Genomic DNA, 19,367 nt, shown 5'->3' with positions numbered 1-19,367 from the left:
CATGCTGTTATGAATATGGCTGTACAAATATCACTTCAAGGAAGAGAGTGTTTAAAATTTTTTTTCCCAAATATATTTTTATTGATTTCAGAGAAGAAGGGAGAGGAAGAGAGCGATAGAAACATCATTGATTAGGGAATCATTGATTGGCTGCCTCCTGCACGTTGGACCCAGCCTGCAACCCAGGCATGTGCCCTTGACCGGAATCGAACCTGGGACCCTTCAGTCTGCAGGCCGACGCTCTATCCACTGAGTCAAACTGGCCGGGGCAAGGAAGAGAGTGTTTTAAATTTACTATGTATATAATCATTATGCATCCTTGTGAGATAAGCTACTATTACATTTGTTTTCAAACAGGAGACTAATGCATAGAAATAAGATAAAGAATTTATTTGTCTAGATTCACACTGTATATTAAATAAATCAATTTCAACTTTTGTTTATGGTCATATTAAATTTAAACTCTGGCCAAGTCGAGTCGCTTAGTAGTTGAGCGTCAGCCTATGAACCAGGAGGTTGCAGTTCGATTCCATGCCAGGGTTGCAGGCTCTATCCCCAGTGTGGGTAATGCAGGAGGCAGCCGATCATTGATTCTCATCATTGATGTTTCTATCTCTCTCTCCCTCTCCCTTCCTCTCTGAAATCAATTAAAAAAAATAAAATAAAATAATTCTCTTAAAAAACACACACACCCTACTTCTGTCAGTAAGATGTCAATTCTTCCCTAAAAATTTCCATGCAGCAATTCATAGGAAACCAATTTTAATCTCTTCCAAATGTTATAAGCTCAGGTAATTCAGAATCATAGGCACTATTTAACTTTCCATGTAATAATTTTTATTATTTCCTTTAGACACAGGCAAAAATTTTATAGTTATATAAGCTCTAGAATTTCAAAATGTTGATTTTCTAACTAAAGCTACCTTGAACTTGTTAACATTTATTTCTACTACTTTTTGGTGGATTTATATTTCTATACTAGCAAAAGAGCCAATTGTTTTGTAGATTTCCTTCTCTTTGTGAACAGCTATGAATTTGACTATTTTGAATTTCTAAATAAAACAAACATTTAAGTGACTTTTTATTATCATACTAGAGGCCCAGTGCATGAATTCATGCACTCGGGGTGGGGGGGGGGTCCCTCAGCCCAGCCTGCGCCCCCTTGCATTCCTGGACACCTCACTCCTTACTGCCTGCCTGCAACGTAGGTGGGAGAGGCTCCTGCCACAGCCGCTGCACTTGCCAGCCATGAGCCTGGCTTCTGGCTGAGCGGTGCTCCCCCTGTGGGAGCGCACTGACAACCAGGGGGCAACTCCTGCATTGAGCGTTTGCCCCCTGGTGGTTAGTGCACATCATAGCAACCGGTTGTACAGCCATTTGGTCCATTTGCATATTAGGGTTTTATTATATAGGATTGCTATGTTTATTATTAAAATTCCATTTTTTTCCCTAGTGGGAAAGAAGCCGAAGAAACAACGTCCTTTCTCTAGACCGTAAAAGTAAAAAAGGTGTTCGTGGGCGTCCTGTCACTTCTAAGACATCATCAGAAAGGTAAGATACATGTGTATGTGACTAGGATGGGCTTATACTATGTATAAATAGTGTGATAATGGGTGGTGGATTTGTTCTCTTTGGATCTCAATTAAAACAACCTTTAAAATATAAGGATTAGATTCAATGGCCTCTAAACTTCCTCACAAGCTCTATCTTTCTGTAATTATAAGTTCCCTGAACTCCTTGTATTTGTGCATTTGGAACATCTTGATAAGCTTTAGCTGATAATGCAAGCGTTACATATAGACTTACTATAATGCTTGATTTTTCATTTATCATCTGCAGCGAAAAAGATGCTCCATTTATCAACTGGGGTTCTATAGTCATAGTATTAATGAAATGTGAATATACTGGAATTATATATATATGGGGATTCTGATTGTGATTATTATCAGAAGGAACTTAGAACATATAAGCGTTGGACATCAGCAAATGATTAGAAAGTTGTTATTTGACAAAAGGGTATTGAGTTTTCTTTTTTAGAATAGCAAATGAATAAAAAATGATAACAGCAAGGTAAAAATTACAATTACTAGGAGACCACACAAATTAGAAGGCTAATTGGAATTCTTGCATTTATGTCAGAGTACTTGGTCTTATTCTCCCCTGTCTTTAGGAAATATAAAAATATATTGGTGACTCCATAGAAGTTTATATACCTCCTAACCCTCTACCATACAAGGGATACATTGTCATGACAAATATGCAATGATTATGCTTTGAGCCTCAGAATAACTATTAACTCAATTTATAGACTTAGTTTCTCCAAAGATTATTATGATGGAATACTAGAAGTAGAGGAATCATTTTTAAATGAAATTAGCCAACATTTTCTGAGGGTTTGCACGAACCAGGTTGTTTTATTTTATGGGAGAGATATCCTAAAAACTTTGCATACTTCAAAATTTATATAATTCAAGTCTCATTTTTCTATATGAATGCTTTTTTTTTAAAATAATATATTTTATTGATTTTTTACAGAGAGGAAGAGAGAGGGATAGAGAGTTAGAAACATCGATGAGAGAGAAACATTGATCAGCTGCCTCTTGCACACTCCCCACTGGGTATGTGCCTGCAACCAAGGTACATGCCCTTGACCGGAATCGAACCTGGGACCCTTGAGTCTGCAGGCCGACGCTCTATCCACTGAGCCAAACCGGTTTCGGCTGAATGCTTTTTAAGGGGTGGGAACAGGTTCTTTGAGGATGTCAATCTATTATTTCTTTAATATTGCCTTTTAATTTTCTGGAAGTATCTCTAATATTTTCCGTTCTTTCCTAAATTATCATCCCAGCTTAAAGTGGCAATTGTTTGGCTTTTCTTACAGAATTTACCACATGTGATTTATGTTCCAAAGTTACCGATTTTCAGGCTGTTATCTGTGTTAGTACTATCATGTCCATTAATGACATTGTTAGAAGATAAAAAAAAAATATTTTTGAAATTTAATAGCAGTCGATATTGACCTAAGAGCACAGCAGTGACCATAATCACCATGTTTTTAAAACAAAGAGAAGTGTTTTTAAAAATGTATTTTTATTTAAAAAAAATCTTCATTGTTGAAAGTATTACATATGTCCTCCTTTTTCCCCCATTGACTCCCTCCAGCCTGGCCCCGCACCCCACCCTAGGCCTTCAGCACCCTATTATCTGTGTCCATGGGTTATGCATATATGCATACAAGGTCTTTGGTTGATTACCTCCCACCCACCCACCCATCCTCCCCCACCTTCCCTCTGAGATTCTGCACTCTGTTCTATGCTTCCATGCCTCTGGATCCACTCTGTTCATCAGTTTATTTTGTTAATTAGATTCCACATATGAGTGAGATCATGTGATATTTGTCTTTCTCTGACTGGCTTATTTCACTTAGCATAATACTCTCCAGGTCCCTCTATGCTGTCTCAAAGGGTAAGAGCTCCTTCTTTTTTTTACAGCTGCATAGTATTCCATGGTATAAATATACCACAGCTTTTTTATCCACTTATCTGCTGATGGGCATTTGGGCTATTTCCTGATCTTAGCTATTGTAAATTGTGCTGCTATGAACATAGGGGTATATATAACCTTTCTGATTGGTGTTTCAGGTTTCTTGGCATATATTCCTAGAAGTGGGATTACTAGGTCAAATGGGAGTTCCATATTTAATTTTTGAGGAAACTCCATACTGTCTTCCATAATGGCTACATCAGTCTGCATTCTCACCAGCAATGTACTAGGTTCTCTTTTCTCCACATCCTCGCCAGCACTTGTCATTTGTTGATTTGTTGATGGTAGCCATTCTAACAGGTGTGAGGTGATACCTCATTGTCAAAGAACAGCTATAGGTTTTTTTATAGATGCCCTGTTATGTTTGTGTCTCCCGAAAATTCATATGTTGAAATCTTTATCTCCCATGTGGTAGTATTTGGAGGTAGGGTACTTGGGGAGGTGTTTAAAGCATGGGGGTGGAGCCCTTATGAATGGGATTAGTGCTTTTATAAAAGAGACTCTACCCACACACAAAAATAAGAGACCCCACAGAGCTTCCTAGTGCCATGTGAGGACACAGTGAGAAGTCGGCTGTCTGCAACCTGGAAGAGGACCTTCACTAGAACCTGAAATGTTTGCTGGCACTCTGCTCTTGGACTTCCCAGCCTCCAGACAGTGAGAATAAATGCTTGTTGTTTATAAGTTACTTAGTCTGTGGTATTTTGTTATAGCAACCCAAACAGACTAAGATATGCCTTTTTTCATGTGGAGCAAGTTATCTTCTATTCCTAATTTTTGGAGGCTTTTTAATATGAATGTGTGTTGGATTTTGTCAAATTCCTTTCCTATATTTATATAATGTAATTTGTATCTTTTATTAAAACAATATATTACATAGACTGATTTTTAGATCTTAAAACAACTTTGCATTCCTGATATAAATCCCACTTGAATCTGATTTAAGATCCCTTTCATGTATTGCTGAATTCAACTTAGTAGGGTTTTGTTGAGGATGTTTTATGCTTGTATTCAGAAGGGAAATTCATCTGTAGTTTTCTTACGTTATCTTTGTCTGGCTTTGGTATCAAGCTAATTCTGGCCTGTAGATGAGTTGGGAAATATTATTTCTTCCTTTGCTTTTTGGAAGAGTTTTTGAAAAATTGGTACTAATTCTTCTTTAAAGAAGACTTTAGTAAAAAAATAAAGTTTGATAGAATTCACCAGTGAAGCCATCTGGTCATCAAGCTTTGTGTGTGTGTGCAGTTTTCAAATTACAAATCAAATTTTGCTTGTTCTAGTTGTATTCAGATTTTTTTATTATTATGAATCAGTTTTGGTAGCTTGTGTCTCTAGGAATTACATTTTATATGTTATTTAATTTGATGTCATATATTTGTTCATAGTATTCCCTTGTAATCCTTTTAATTTCTGTAGAATTATTAGTGATGACTCCTCTTCCATTCCTGATTTTAGTAATTTGAGTCTTTTTTATGTTCAGTCTACCTATAGATTTGTTAATTTTGTTGATTTTTTTCAAAGAACCAACTTTTGGTTTCATCAACTTTATTGGTTTTCCATATTCTATTTAATTTATTTCATTATACAGTAGGTCCTTGGGTTACGTTGGAGATCCATTCCTACGGCACAATGTAACACGATTTTCGCCGTAAGTCGGAACCCACCTGCATAAGCACCTATGTCACAGCGATAATGAAGTGAAACAGTAAAAAAAAATTAAAAGAAAGATAACAATTCCTGACCTTTACTTGTGGTAAATAAATAATAAAAAACATAAAGCACATATGTACATACGTCGAAATGACGGAACCACGTAACCATGGAAGGACATATGTCGAATCTGATGTAACCCGAGGACTGTCTGTAATCTTATTTTCTTTGTTCTGCTTCTTTTGGACATAAGTCTAATTAATAACCATCACCACATGTAGTTACACTTTTTTTGTGTGATGAGAACTTTTATACTTACTTTCTTAGCAACTTTCAAATATACAATATAGTATTAACTATAGTTACCATGCTGCACATTACATCACCATGACTTATTTGTCTGTTGTTTATTTTTAAATGAATTCCATTGTGGTCTGAGAACCTTTATATAATTTCACCTCTTGTAAGTTTATTGAGGTTTATTTTAAGGCCTAGTGTATGGACTTTCTTGGAGAATGTTTCATGTGTTTGAGAAGAATGTATATTCTGTTGCTTTGGTGGAGGTAAATGTCCATTAGGTTGAGTTGATAGTATTATTCAAACGTTCTGTATTCTTGCTGATTTTCTTTTAGTTGTTTTATGCATTATGAGACTGGGGTTTTGAAGCATTGAACTATCATTGTTGAATTATCATCTTTTTCCTTTTGTCAGTTTTTGCTTAATGTATTTTATGGTCCTGTATTAGGTATATGTATATTTATAATTGGTATAGCTTCCTGATGAAGTAAGCTTTTTCTCAGGGATTTTCCCTTATTGTCTCTGCTAGCATTTTTTCCTTCTAAAGCCTATTTCAAAAATTAATTAATTATTTATTTTTAGGAAGAGAGAGAGAGAGGAAGGGTGATGAATTTGTGTTCCACTTATTTATGCATTTATTGGTTGTGTCTTGTATGTGCCCTGATCAGAAATCAAACCTGTAACCTTGGCATATTGGGACAGCGCGGTAATCAACTGAGCCACCTGGCAGGACTCTTAAGCCTATTTTGTCTGATATTTATACAGCTACTGGGTTGCCATTTGCCTGTAATATCTTTTTTCATTTTTTATTTTGAACCTATGCATTTCTTTGAATCCCAAATCTCTGTCTCTCTCTCTTTTTGTTAATCCTCACCCTAGGATATTTTTTTCATTGCGTTTCTTTTTTAGAGAGAGAGAGAAAAACATCTATGTAAGAGAGACACATTGCTTGCCTCCCGAATGCGCTCGACTGGGGCCGGGGGTTGAGCCTCCATGCGTGCCATTGATTGGAATTGAACCCGTGATCCTTTAGTCTGTGGGCTGACACTGAACCAATGAGCCAAACCAGTTAGGGCACAAGTGTGTCTCTTGTTGAGAGCATGTAGTTTGATCTTGTCTTCATCTCTTTGGGCTGCTATAACAAGATACCATAGACTGGGTGACTTAAAAGCAACACTTCCTATCTAATAAAGAGGGAATATGCTAATTGACTCTCACACCATCACAAAGATGGTGGTGCCCACAGCCAATAAGGAGGGAATATGCTAATTGACTGCCCCACCCTCAAAGATGGCGGCGCCCACAGCCAGTAAGGAGGGAATATGCTAATTGACTGCCTCTGGAGTCCCCCACACCCCTCAGCCCCCCCAGCAGCCCAGGGCCAGCCCGAGGTGCAGGCAAGCCTTGGATGGTGGCTGCCCAGCTGACACCCGAGATGCAGGCAGGCCTCAGATGTTGACTGCCCAGCTGCCCAGGGCCGGCCCAAGGCACAGGCAAGCCTCAGATGGCAGTTGCCCAGCTGCCCAGGGCTGCCTGAGGCTCAGGTAACCAGGGCTGGCCGAGGCTTGCACTGCTGGCAGTGGCAGCAGCAGAGGTGTGATGGGGGCGTCACCTTCCCCTGGTCACTGGGTTGCCTCCTGCCCCTGAGGACTCCTGGAATGTGAGAGGGGGCAGGCTGGGCTGAGGGACCCCCCATTCAGTGCATGAATTTTCATGCACCGGGCCTCTAGTATATAATAAAAGCCTAATATGCTAAGTGTCCGGTTGTTCGGTCGGCCATTCAACCAATCAAAGCGTAATATGTTAATGATACGCTAAGGCCGCTCAACTGCTTGCTATGACATGCACTGACCACCAAGGGGGCAGATGCTCTTACTGGTAGGTTAGCTTGCTGCTGGGGTCCAGCTGATCAGGACTGAGTGAGATAGGCTGGACATGCCCTGGAGCCCTCCTGTGGTCCCTCTCTGGGTGGCCATCCTCCCGCATCCTTCCCCGGCCCTGATAGTGCACCAATGGGGTCCCTTGGGCTGGCCTGCGCCCTCTTGTACTCTGGGTTGAGGCCCCCCACCCCCTTCGAGTGCACGAATTTCATGTACTGGGCCTCTAGTCTTTTATAATCCGGAGACTGGGAAATCCAGGATCATGGTACTGACAGATTCAGTGTCTGCTGAGGGCTTCCTGATTTATAGATGGCTATCTTTTCTCTGTGTCTTTCCTCACAAGGTGGAAGGGGTTTCTTTGGAGCCTCTTATATAAGAGCACTAACCCCATTCATGAGGGCTCATGATCTTATTACCTCCCAAAGGCCCCACTTCCTAATGTGATCACTTTGGAGGGTAGGAGTTTAACATAGAGAATTTTTTTGGTGGGGGGAGGGTAAAACAAATTTTTAGAACATAGCAGATCTTGATTTTCCATCTGTTCTGACAATCTCTGCTTTTTGGTTTGATTGTTTAATGTGTTCACATTTCCTGTGAATCAAGTGCCTTCAGGGCCATGCTTCCTCAAGGCATTAGGGAAGGGTTGCTCCATGTCTTTTTCCTATCTTCTTCGGACAGTACTTGGTTTTTGGATGTGTCACTGCAATCCTCCATGTTTACATGTTCTCCTATGTGTCTTCACATCATCTTCCCTCTGTGTAAGCCTATTTCTATATTCAATTTGCTGTTTTTTATTTATTTATATATTTATTATTTTAAAATATATTTTTATTGATTTCAGAGAAGAAGGGAGAGGAAGAGAGAGATAAAAACATCAGTGATGAGAGAGAAGCACTGATTGGCTGACTCCTGCATGCACCACACTGGGGATTGTGCAACCCAGCATGTGCCCTGAATGGGAATTGAACCATGACCTCTCTTAGTTCATTCATAGGTTGACACTCAATCACCGAGCCATGCTGGCCAGGCGAATCTGCCGTTTTTATAAGGACACCAGTCATAATGTATTAGGACCCAAACTGTTGATGTGATTTTAACATGATTACTTCTGTAAAATCAACATCTACACTAATAAAAGAAAAACATGCAAATTAACCATCACTCTGCTACGCCAAACCACGCCCACTAGCCAATCAGAGTGAGCATGCAAATTAACCCATCAAAGATGGTGGGTTAATTTGCATACGTGGGTGGGGTGGGCAGCGCCATGGCCCGCCCCTGGGGTCCAGGTCCATCGGGGCAGGGGAGGCCTGGCGGGCAGGCCAGACACCGCTGGCAAGATACCAGTCCATTGGAACCCTGGGAGGCGGGGTGGGCAGCGCCAGACATTACCTGCGGGGTCCGGGTCCATCGCAGGCCCTGGGAGGGGCAGCGGGCCCACCTAGCCACGCCTGTGTGGCCCTGGGAACATCGCCACCCCGGGGAGGAGCGGCTGGGCCTGTTTAGCCACTCCTGTGGGGCCCCAGAAACATCACAGCGCAGGGGTGGCATGGCCGGCCCGCCTAGCCACTCCCATGGAGCTCCGGGGAACATCGCAGGCATGGGGTTGCTGAGACCCAGACAGGGCCTCTGGCCACAGATTCACAGCTTCACAGCTTCACGGAGACAGACTCTACCAGGCAGCCCAGTGGCCATGTGGCTGGGCCACAGGGTGCCTGTTCAAGATGTGACACAGAGAGGAGGTGCGGGAGGAAATCCAGAGAATGAGATGTGGGGGTTCAAGACTCACTTCCTTTGGGCTTTGTCCTTCTTGGTCTTGGTCCTTTTCCTTTGGGCCTGGAGCGCAAGCACTGCAGGAGAGAGGGATGGATGAAGGCCGAATGAGGAAGAAGAGGCACGAGGCCTGACTGCGGGGCTGCCTGAGGGGCGGCTCCAGGGAGAGTGCCACAGCTTTGGCAAAGCCGCTGGCCAGGAGGCGGGTATTCCAAGGGGCACCGAGTAGCGCCTCACCATCCCTCTATGAGGACACCCCACACAGGCGCTGCCTTCGCCAGCAGTCTCTGGGCGACATCTGCAAATGCTACTGCAACCTCTAACATTCTGGGCAAAGAACTGACCCTTTGCCCCTCTGGGTACCAGGCTTGCTATGAGTGTGCTGTCACCAATGCCATAGATCAAAGGCAAAAACCTGGCGAGGCGGGGTGCACCAGAGGGGGCTGGGCTGGGCTGGGGCAGGGGACCAGCGGGCAGGGATCTACCTCGCCTGCAGAGAGCGAGGTTCTGCAATGGCCCCAAGATGCGAGTGGGCCCGGCCAGGGATCAAGGGGCATGGAAGGACACTGGGGCGGAGGGGCAAGGACCCGCAGCCCTGAAGTGGGGGTTGAGGGGCGGTGCCACCTCAGTGGAAGGGTGCTGCACTGCAGGGTACCGGACTGACTGATGTGATTCAGAGAAGCTCCCAGTGCTAACTGGCGTGTCCCAGTGCCTTCACTGAGCTTTGATGGCCAATTGAGATACTATATAAGGAAAATGAGGGAAGAAGTGAGAAAGAAAAGGAAAGGCGAACAACAAAAAAGAAAGACTGGAAGGAACCTGTAAACCCATTGTCACTTAAATAGGGAATATAGTCAGTAGTGTTGTAATGATGGTATGATGCCAGGTGGGTACTGGAAATATTGGGGAACACTTTGTAAAGTATATGATTGTCTAACCACTATTCTGTAACTAATATAAAGTCTGAAACTAATACAAAATAATATTGAATGTAAAGAAATGAAAATTGGAGTGCAATTTTTATAAATTTCAAAGTTTAAATAAAGGCTGTAAAGGAAGGAAGGAGGAGAATAAAAATAGTGTTTTTCATTTTACCACTTTATTGTCTTTTCTGTACATGAAAAAGACAGTTGTCTTTATATGGTGCTTTTATACTTTTCTAAGTCATTATCTCATTTTAATTTCAGGGCAACTTAAAGACAAGATAATTATTCCCTCCACTATTCAAAGAAAGGAAATCTTGGTGTCTGGTCCCAATGATTCAATCGTCAAACCCTTATTGTAAAGCAGGGTTAGTAAAATTTTCTGTGAAGGATCATATGTATACTAATAAAAGCCTTGGGGGTGATCAGGCCAGCAGGAGACAGTAGTTGAGGGCAATCAGGCCGGCAGAGGAGCAGTTAGGGGACAATCAGGCAGGCAGGCGAACGGTTAGGAGCCAGTGGTCCCGGATTGTGAGAGGGATGTCTGACTGCAGGTTTAGGCCCGATCCCACGGGGACATCCCACAAGGGGTCCCAGATTAGAGAGGGTGCAGGCTGGGCTGAGGGACACCCTCCCCAGTGCATGAATTTTGTGCACCGGGCCTCTAGTTTCCAAATAAAGTAACATCCTTAGGTACTGTGTTGAATAAAAATGATAAAAGTGGGTATTGTTTCATATTTAAAAAAAATATTTTTTATTGTTTTCAGAGAGGAAGGGAGAGGGAGGGAGAGAGATAGAAACATCAATGATGAGAGAGAATCACTGGTTGGCTGCCTCCTGCATGCCCCCAACCAGGGATCAAGCCTGCAACATGAGCACGTGCCCTTGGCCAGAATCGAACCTGGGACCCTTTAGTCCACAGGCTGATGCTCCATCCACTGAGCCAAATCGGCCAGGGCTGTTTCATATTTTTGATTTTAGAAGAAAAGATTTCAGTCTTTCACTATTAAGTATGATGTTCACTGAGTTTTTCATACATGGCTTTCATTATGTTTAAGTAGTTTCCTTCTGTTCTTAGTTTGTTGAGTGTTTTTTTTTACTTAAAAAATATTTTTTTTGAATAAATCTTTATTGTTCAGATTATTACAATTGTTCCTCTTTTCCCCCCCCATAGTTCCCCTCCACCCGGTTCCCACCCCATCCCTTCCCTTACCTCCCCCACTGTCCTCGTCCATAGTTGTACGATTTTTTGTCCAGTCTCTTCCTGCACTCCCACACCCTCTTCCTCCCCGAAAATTGTCAATCCACTCCTTTTCTATGCCCCTGATTCTATTATATTCACCAGTTTATTCTGTTCATCAGATTTTTTATTCACTTGATTTTTAGATTCACTTGTTGATATGTATTTGTTGTCACTTTGTTGTTCATAATTTTTATTATTACCTTTTTCTTCTTTCTCTTCTTAAAGAATAACCTTCAGCATTTCATATAATACTGGTTTGGTGGTGATAAACTCCTTTTGATTTTTCTTATCTGTGAAGCTCTTTATCTGACCTTCAATTCTAAATGATAGCTTTGCTGGGTAATCTTGGTTGTAGGTTCTTGATATTCATCACTTTGAATATTTCTTGCCACTCCCTTCTGGCCTGCATAGTTTCTGATGAGAAATCAGCTGACAGTCATATGGTTACTTCCTTGTAGGTAACTAACAGTTTTTCTCTTGCTGCTTTTAAGATTCTCTCTTTGTCTTTTGCCCTTGGCATTTTAATTATGATGTGTCTTGTTGTGGTCCTCTTTGGATTCCTTTTGTTTGGGGTTCTCTGCGCTTCTTGGACTTTTAAGTCTATTTCTTTCACCAGGTGGGGGAAGTTTTCTGTCATTATTTCTTCAAATAGATTTTCTGTATCTTGCCCTCTCTCTTCTTCTGGCACCCTTATAATTCGGATATTGGTACGCTTGAAGTTGTCCCAGAAGTTCCTTACACTATCTTCATATTTTTGGATTCTTTTTTCTTTTTTCTTTTTTCTTTTCTGGTTGGGTGTTTTTGCTTCTTTGTATTTTAAATCTTTGACTTGATTCCTGTGATCCTCTAGTCTGCTGTTGGATCTCTGTATATTATTTTTTATTTCAGTTGGTGTATGCTTAATTTTTTGTTGGTCCTTTTTCATATCCTTGAGGGTCTGACTAAATTTATTGGCCTTTTCTAGAAAATTCTTGAAAAACCTTATAATTGTGGTTTTGAATTCTATATCCAGTCGTTTGCTTTCCTCCATTTCTTTCATTTGTGATCTGTTTCTTTGTCTCTGCATTTTGGCTGCTTCCCTGAGTTTATAGAGTGGCTTTGTGTGCTAGGTGTCCTGTAGGGCCCAGTGGCTCAGCCTCCCCAGTTACCTGAGGTGGACACTCGTGGTGCACCCCTTTGTGTGCTGTGTGTGCAGTCTTGTTGTAGTTAAGTCTTGATTGTTGTTGGTATCACTGGGAGGAATTGACCTCCAGGCCAATTGGCTGTGAGGACCAGTTGTGTCTACAATGGGAGAACTTCTGTGCTGGAGACACCCTTATGGGGCAGTACTTGCTTCAGTGGGGCTTTGGCGCTCACTGAGTCTGCCCCCTGAGTGTGTCCCTTATGGATCTGAGGAGTTGTAATCTGGATGGTCCCATTCTGACCCCTGGGTACACTGGCTCTTGGATCTCCAAGGAGGTGCTAATTTAGCCTCTGCCTGAGGCCAGCCAGCAGGAGCTATGGAGAGATCTGCAGATTGCTCTTCTTTGTTTGGGTTTTGGAGGTGCCCAGATGAGGCCCAGCTGTGAAGCAATGCAAGCTGCTGTGGGGCCTTGGGCCTTCTTTTGGATGTTCTGGGTCTTACTGACTCAGATGCAGTTTGTTAGGTAAATTTAGAATTCAAAGGACCAGGCCATTCATATACAAAAGCCTCTGTACTCAGTTTGGATTGGGCGGAGTCTCAGGGCAGAGCAAACAGCATTGGCTTCCTGTCAGCCCTGGCCTAAGAGGCCCCTGGTTCTCAGTGTCCCTTGGTAATCACTGCAAGCACCTCTGAGAGAAAGCTGCCCTCGAGTTCCGCCCACTGCCAGACAGTCCAGTTTCTCCCCGTATGAGTCTGGGTCCCCAGATTCTTGCCTGGAACTGGAGTTCAGAGCAGTCGGGAGCTTTTGTCTTACTCCCGATTTAGAAAGCCAGCCGCGTACTCAGTTGCCAGCCCTCTCTGCATGCGCGCCTCCGTACCTCTACCTTGCGCAGCTCCTGTGAGTCTCAATGTGCTTTTCTCTTTCCTTCTATTTGTAGAATTTCCACTCAGCCAGCCTTCCTGTGGTTCTGGATGATGTCCGTTTGTTTTTTAGTTGTAGTTTTGAAATTGTTGTGCGAGGCAGCAGTTTAGGTGTTCACCTATGCCGCCATCTTGGTTTCTCTCCCAACTTTGTTTTTCTTTTATAGTAATTAGATTTTCAACTTGGGTCAGGGAAAATGGCTACTGCAAAGAAGGGTGGCGAGAAGAGAGGGGCTGTTCTGTTATCACCGAGGTAGTGACCAGAGAATATACCAACACTCATTAGTGTATCCATGCAGTGGCTTTCAAAAAGCGTGTCCTTTGGGCACTCAAGGAGATCTGGAAATTTTCCGGGAACGAGATGGGAACTCCAGATGTATGCATTGACACCAGGCTGAACAAAGCTGTCTGGGCCAAAGGAATAAGGAATATTTCATACTGTATACAGGTACAGTTGTCTAGAAAATGTAATGAGGATGAAGATTCACCAAACAAATTCTACACATTGGTCACCTATGTACCTGGCACCGCTTTCAAAAATGTACAACCAATTGATGTGGATGAGAACTAACTGCTGATTGTCCAATAAAGTTATAAAACTGCACAAAAAAAGGTGATTATTGGTAAGGAGTGACTTATTTCTGTCATTGCTATATTTTATATGCCTTAGAGCTATTTTGTCCCTCCTTTTCTACATTAACTCTCTTGTTTGATTGACTTTAAAAAATAAATATTTTTATTGATTTCATTGAGGAAAGGAGAAGAAAAGAGAGATAGAAACATCAATGATGAGAGAGAATCATTGATTGGCTGCCTCCTGCATGGCCCCTACTGGGTGGGGAATGAGCCCACAACCTGGGCATGTGTCTTGACTGGGAATCAAACCATGACTTTCATAGGTTGATGCTGAACCACTGAGCCACGCTGGCTAGGCTCATTTTACTTTTGGTACCTCCACATTTCATTAATACTCTGTACCTTTAGCATAGTGATGTCTAAGGAATAACTGAAAGTAAAAGGAACCCAGAGTTGCCCTGTCATTCCCTTTCCTGTAGTGTCATCATTTCAGTGTAAGTAGTTGCCCAATACCAGGAATTAACACAGGTAAGAATGGGTATAGTAGAGTACCTTGGTTATTTGTGTTTCATAGGCTGGTATTACTTTTGTGTGTGTTGGAACCATTTAATGGTTCAAATGAACTATGTAGCCTTTTAGGACTTTCAGTGCCTCTGCTTGTCTTGTTCTCACTTTGAACCTCACAGAACTCTCACACATGTTGAGTCCACCAGAATTTTCTCCTCATGGACATCTCAAGTACTATATGTGAATGGAGCAGCCGGGAATGGTGGATATACATATTATGAATATCTTCTCTGCTCATGTGAATGCCTCTTTGTCCTGTGAATTTTACTTACAAAACACAAGTTCAAAGACAAAATTAAGAATTTCAAATAGCAGCAGGAGACCTTTAAAACAAGTGTGGGGCTTTGAGCTCAGGGCCCTTTATACTGTTCAGATTGCATGAAGCTGGTGCTGGATGCAAGTGAAATATAATGGAAATGGGTACTAATAGCAGCTTCAAAGGAAAAATATTATATTCAATAGGTGGTAAAGAAACTTGAAGTATAGTAGGGCTGAAATTAAGTATGTGTTGTGGACTGAATGTTTGTGTCATCCCCTTTCTTTCCCCCAAATTCATATTTTAAAAATCCCAATCCTCAATGTGATGGTATTAGGAAATGGGGTCTTTGGGAGGTGATTAGGTCATGAGGGTGGAGCCTTTATGAATGGGATTTATGCCCTACAAAAAGAGACTCCAGCCTTAGCTGGTTTGGATCAGTAGAGAGAGCTTTGGCCTGCGGACTGAAGGGTCCTGGGTTTGATTGCGGCCAAGGGCACATGCCCGTGTTGCAGGCTCCATCCCCAGTAGGGGACGTGCAGGAGGCAGCCAATCAATGATGTTTCTATCTCTCTCTCCCTCTCCCATTCTCTCTGAAATCAATAAAGAACTATATTTAAAAAAAAAGAAAAGAGACTACGGAGACCTTTCTTATCCCTTTTGCCATGTGAGGACACAGCGAGAAGATGGTTGTTTATGGACCAGAAAATAGGCTTTCACCATACACTGAATTGGCCGATCCTTGATCTTGGACTCCCTACCTTCCAGAATTGTGAGGTGTACATGTTTGTTGTTAAGCCAACTAGTCTACGGTATTTTTATTATAGCGAGAGTACTAAGACATGATAAAAAGGAACTAAGGCAGAGGTATGCAATTTATTCTGTTAACTATATGCATTATTGATTAAAAGTATTCACTTGACTTAAAGTCCAAAGCAAGTATTTCTATGGGTTAAGTATCAGTGTTTTAAATTCACAGAATCAGCTACAGTACCTTTCTCATTCAAAAGATGCTTGCTAACACTTTGGTCAGTTGCCAGGTAACAAATTCCTGTACTGGGAAGATGGTGTCCAAGGCAGACTATAGTAATGATTATTTTTTAGAGCCCCTGAAATTATTCTAATGGATTTTTCAACCCAAATTTCAGCAAAATGTACTTGTATAAATTAATAAAAATGTTAGTCATTTGATAATTTGTGATTTGGCTTTGATGAAGAAAAGTAATAAGGTAGATTCGTTTTCTTTAGGGAATAATATTTTTACATGTTCCTAATGACTTTTAATTACCTTATTGATGTATAATTTACATATAATAAAATATATGTATTTTGTGTGTATATTTTGATGAATTTTAACAAATTAGCACATCCATAGTACCACCACCACAATCTATGGTATATCCATTATGTTAAATACTTTCCATCTGCCCTTTCCCACTTCTCCCCCAACTCACTCACTTCCAACCTCAGGCAGTCACTAATATGATGTCTGTTACCACAATTAGGTTTGTCTTCCTAGAGTTTCCAATATATAAAAACATAGTATGTATATTCTTTTTGTATCTGGCTTCTTTCACTGAGCATGCTTTGGAGATTTGTCCTTACAGTTGGGCATATCAGTAGTTTATTTCTCTTTATTGCTGAGTTGTATTCTATTATATGAAAATTAGAGGCCCAGAGCACGAGATTCTTGCATGGGGGTGTGTGTGTCTCTCAGCCCAGCCTGCACCCTGTCTAATCTGGGACCACTCGAGGGATGTCCAACTGCCCGGTAGGATCGGGCCTAAACGGGCAGTCGGACATCCCTCTCACAATCCAGGACTGCTGGCTCCCAACTGCTCGCCTGCCTGCCTTCCTGATTGCCCCTAACCGCTTCTGCCTGCCAGCTGATCACCCCCTAACCACTCCCCTGCCAGCCTGATTGATGCCTAACTGCTCCCCTGCCAGCCTGTTTGCCCCTAACTGCCCTCCCCTGTAGGCATGGGTCCCCCCCAACTTCCCTCCTCTGCCGGCCTGGTCACCCCTAACTGCCCTCCCCTGCAGGCTTGATTGCCTCCAACTGCCCTCCCTTGCAGGCCTAGTACCTCCAAACTGCCCTCCCCTGCTGGCCATCTTGTGGTGGCCATCTTCTGCCTACATGGTGGCAGCCATCTTGTGTGTTGGAGTGACAGTCAATTTGCATATTACTCTTTTATTAGATAAGACAGAGGCCTGGTGCACGGGTGGGGGACAGCTGGTTTGCCCTGAAGGGTGTCCCGTATCAGGGGGGGGTTCCCTTGGGGCATGGGGTGGCCTGGGTAAGGGGCCTGTGGTGGTTTGCAGGCCAGCCACGCCCCCGGGCGACCCAAGCGGAGGCTCTGGTATCTGGTATTTATTTATCTTCTATAATTGAAACTTTGTAGCCTTGAGTGGAGTCCAGGGCCATCCAGGGTGTGCGGGAAGCTTGGCGTCCTCCATCGCCGCGGGCAACTCAAGCCTCTTGCTCTCTCCAGCTCCGTGGCTCCCGCCATTTTTATTGGGATTTATTTATCTTCTATAATTGAAACTTTGTAGCCTTGAATGGAGGCCAGGGCTGGCCAGGGCAGGTGGGAAGCTTGGCTTCCTCCATCGCCGAGGGCAACCCAAGCCTCCTGCTCTCTCCAGCTCCATGGCTCCCGCCATTTTTGTTAGGATTTATTTATCTTCTATAATTGAAACTTTGTAGCCTTGAGTGGAGGCCTGGGTCGGCCAGGGTGTGCGAAAAACTTGGCTTCCTCCATCGTTGGGGAAACCCAAGCCTCCCTCCTGCTCACTCCGTGGTCGCAGCCATCTTGGTTGGGGTTAATTTGCATACTTGGTCCTGATTGGCTGGTGGGTGTGGCTTGTGGGTGTAGTAGAGTGATATTAATTTGCATATTACTCTTTTATTAGATAGGATACCTTATTTTATCTGTTGCAGTGAAAAAAACTTTTCCTCTACCCTCTTAGGTTCCATGGCTGGGCCTGAGAATTAAACTGATAGAAGACAGATTAACAGGAAAAAATATATACTTTTTTAATCCTCATCCAAAGATATTTTTTCCATTGATTCTCAAAGAGAGTGGGAGGGAGGGAGGGAAGGAAGAGGAGGGGGGAAGAGGAGAAGCAAGCGGAGGAGGTGGAGGAGAGAGAGAAACATTGATGAGAGACACACACACACACACACACACACACACACACACACACACACACACATCGATTCGTTGCCTTCCACATGCCCCCTGACCAGGGATGGGAATCAAACCTGCAATCGAGGTACATGCCCTTGACTGAGAATCAAACCTGTGACTCTTCAGTCCATGGGCCAATGCTTTAGTCACTAAACAAAACTGGCCAGGGCAGCATACACATTTTATTTAATACTAGAGGCCCGGTGCACAAAATTTGTGTGTGTGGGGTCCCTCAGCCTGGCCTACTCCTCTCGCAGTCCGGAACCCCTCAGGTAGGGTCCCTAGGCCTCGCTGGCAATGAGGACCTACTGGGGCTTTCCTTCCTCCAGCTGCAAGCAGCTGGTCCCGCCCCCACACTGCCACTGCTTGCCATCTGTGCAGCACTGGATCCCCCCCCTCACTGGTCACCTCCCTCTGTAGGTAACAGGTGTGGGTGCGATTGCTTGGCTGGCATGGGCTTCCCTCTGTGGGGCGATTGCTGGCCAGCTCTGTACACCAACCATAGCATCGTTGGCTGGTGGCCTGGGCCTACCTCTGTGGGGTGATCGATCGTGGGGCCCCAAATTGATCACTGCACAGAGGGAGGCCCCGCCCACCTGCCACAGCGCTGCTGGCCTGGTAGCCTGGATCTCCCTCTTTGGGGCAATTGATTGCGGGATTGGCCAGCAGAGGGAGGCCGTGTCCACCTGACTGGGGCTCCACGATCAATTGCCTTGCAGAGGGTGGCCTGGGTCTCCCTCTTTGGGGTGATCGTGGAACCGCTCCCCCCATCAATTGCCCTGTCGACTGGTGGCCTGGGCCTCCTTTTTTGGGATGATCCATCGTGGAGCCCCCCATAGATTGCCCCGCAGAGGGTGGCCTGGGCCTCCCTCTGCAGGGCGATCGTGGAGCAATGCCAGGGCCCCCCGACTAATCGTATCACAACCACCTTGGCTGGCCGGGCGCCAGTGCGTGTCATAGCATGGTCGTCCAGAAGGTCGTTTGGATGGTTGTGCTGTTTGGTTGTTTGGTCAATTTGCATATTACACTTTTATTATGATAGATTTTTATGTGCACACAGAACCCTTGTAGGAGAAATGAAGACGTGAAGGTATGGTTAGGACTGAGAGCTTACATGCCATTTTATTTTATCTTATTATTATTACAAATAATATATTTTTATTGATTTCAGAGAGGAAGGGGGAGGGAGAGAGAGAAATATCAATGATGAAAGAGAATTATTGATTGGCTGCCTTCTTCATGCCCCAACTGGCAATCGAGTCTGCAACCCCAGCATGTGCCGTGACCGGGAATTAAACCATGACCTCCTGGTTCATAGGTCAGTGCTCAACCACTGAGCTACACAAGCCGGGTTTGTATACCTTTAAAGAAAGTTTTTTATTGATTTTATTGGTGTGACATTGGTTAATAAAATTATATTAGGTTCA

At 43.4% G+C, this 19,367-nt stretch overlaps 1 protein-coding gene and 1 pseudogene across 4 annotated transcripts in view; both read left to right on the top strand.

The window, feature by feature from the left end:
- The window catches only part of SENP7 (SUMO specific peptidase 7), a 165,686-nt gene that overhangs the window by 31,299 nt on the left and 115,020 nt on the right, over nt 1–19,367 (top strand). For all 3 annotated transcript variants that reach the window (XM_079766837.1, XM_079766839.1, XM_079766838.1), the window contains exon 4: nt 1,454–1,551. In XM_079766837.1, the coding sequence (XP_079622963.1) occupies nt 1,454–1,551 (98 nt within the window). The remainder of the gene's footprint in view (nt 1–1,453; nt 1,552–19,367) is intronic.
- LOC307097003 (large ribosomal subunit protein eL31-like) lies at nt 13,551–16,457 on the top strand (annotated as a pseudogene). The gene has a single exon. The product of its transcript is annotated as a large ribosomal subunit protein eL31-like (transcript).

The sequence above is a fragment of the Cnephaeus nilssonii genome (assembly GCF_951640355.1).
Source record: "Cnephaeus nilssonii genome assembly, chromosome: 3".
Taxonomy (NCBI): Eukaryota; Metazoa; Chordata; class Mammalia; order Chiroptera; family Vespertilionidae; genus Cnephaeus; species Cnephaeus nilssonii.
The sequence above is the reverse complement of the archived record's forward strand: the minus strand, read 5'-3'. Positions and strand labels throughout refer to the sequence as shown.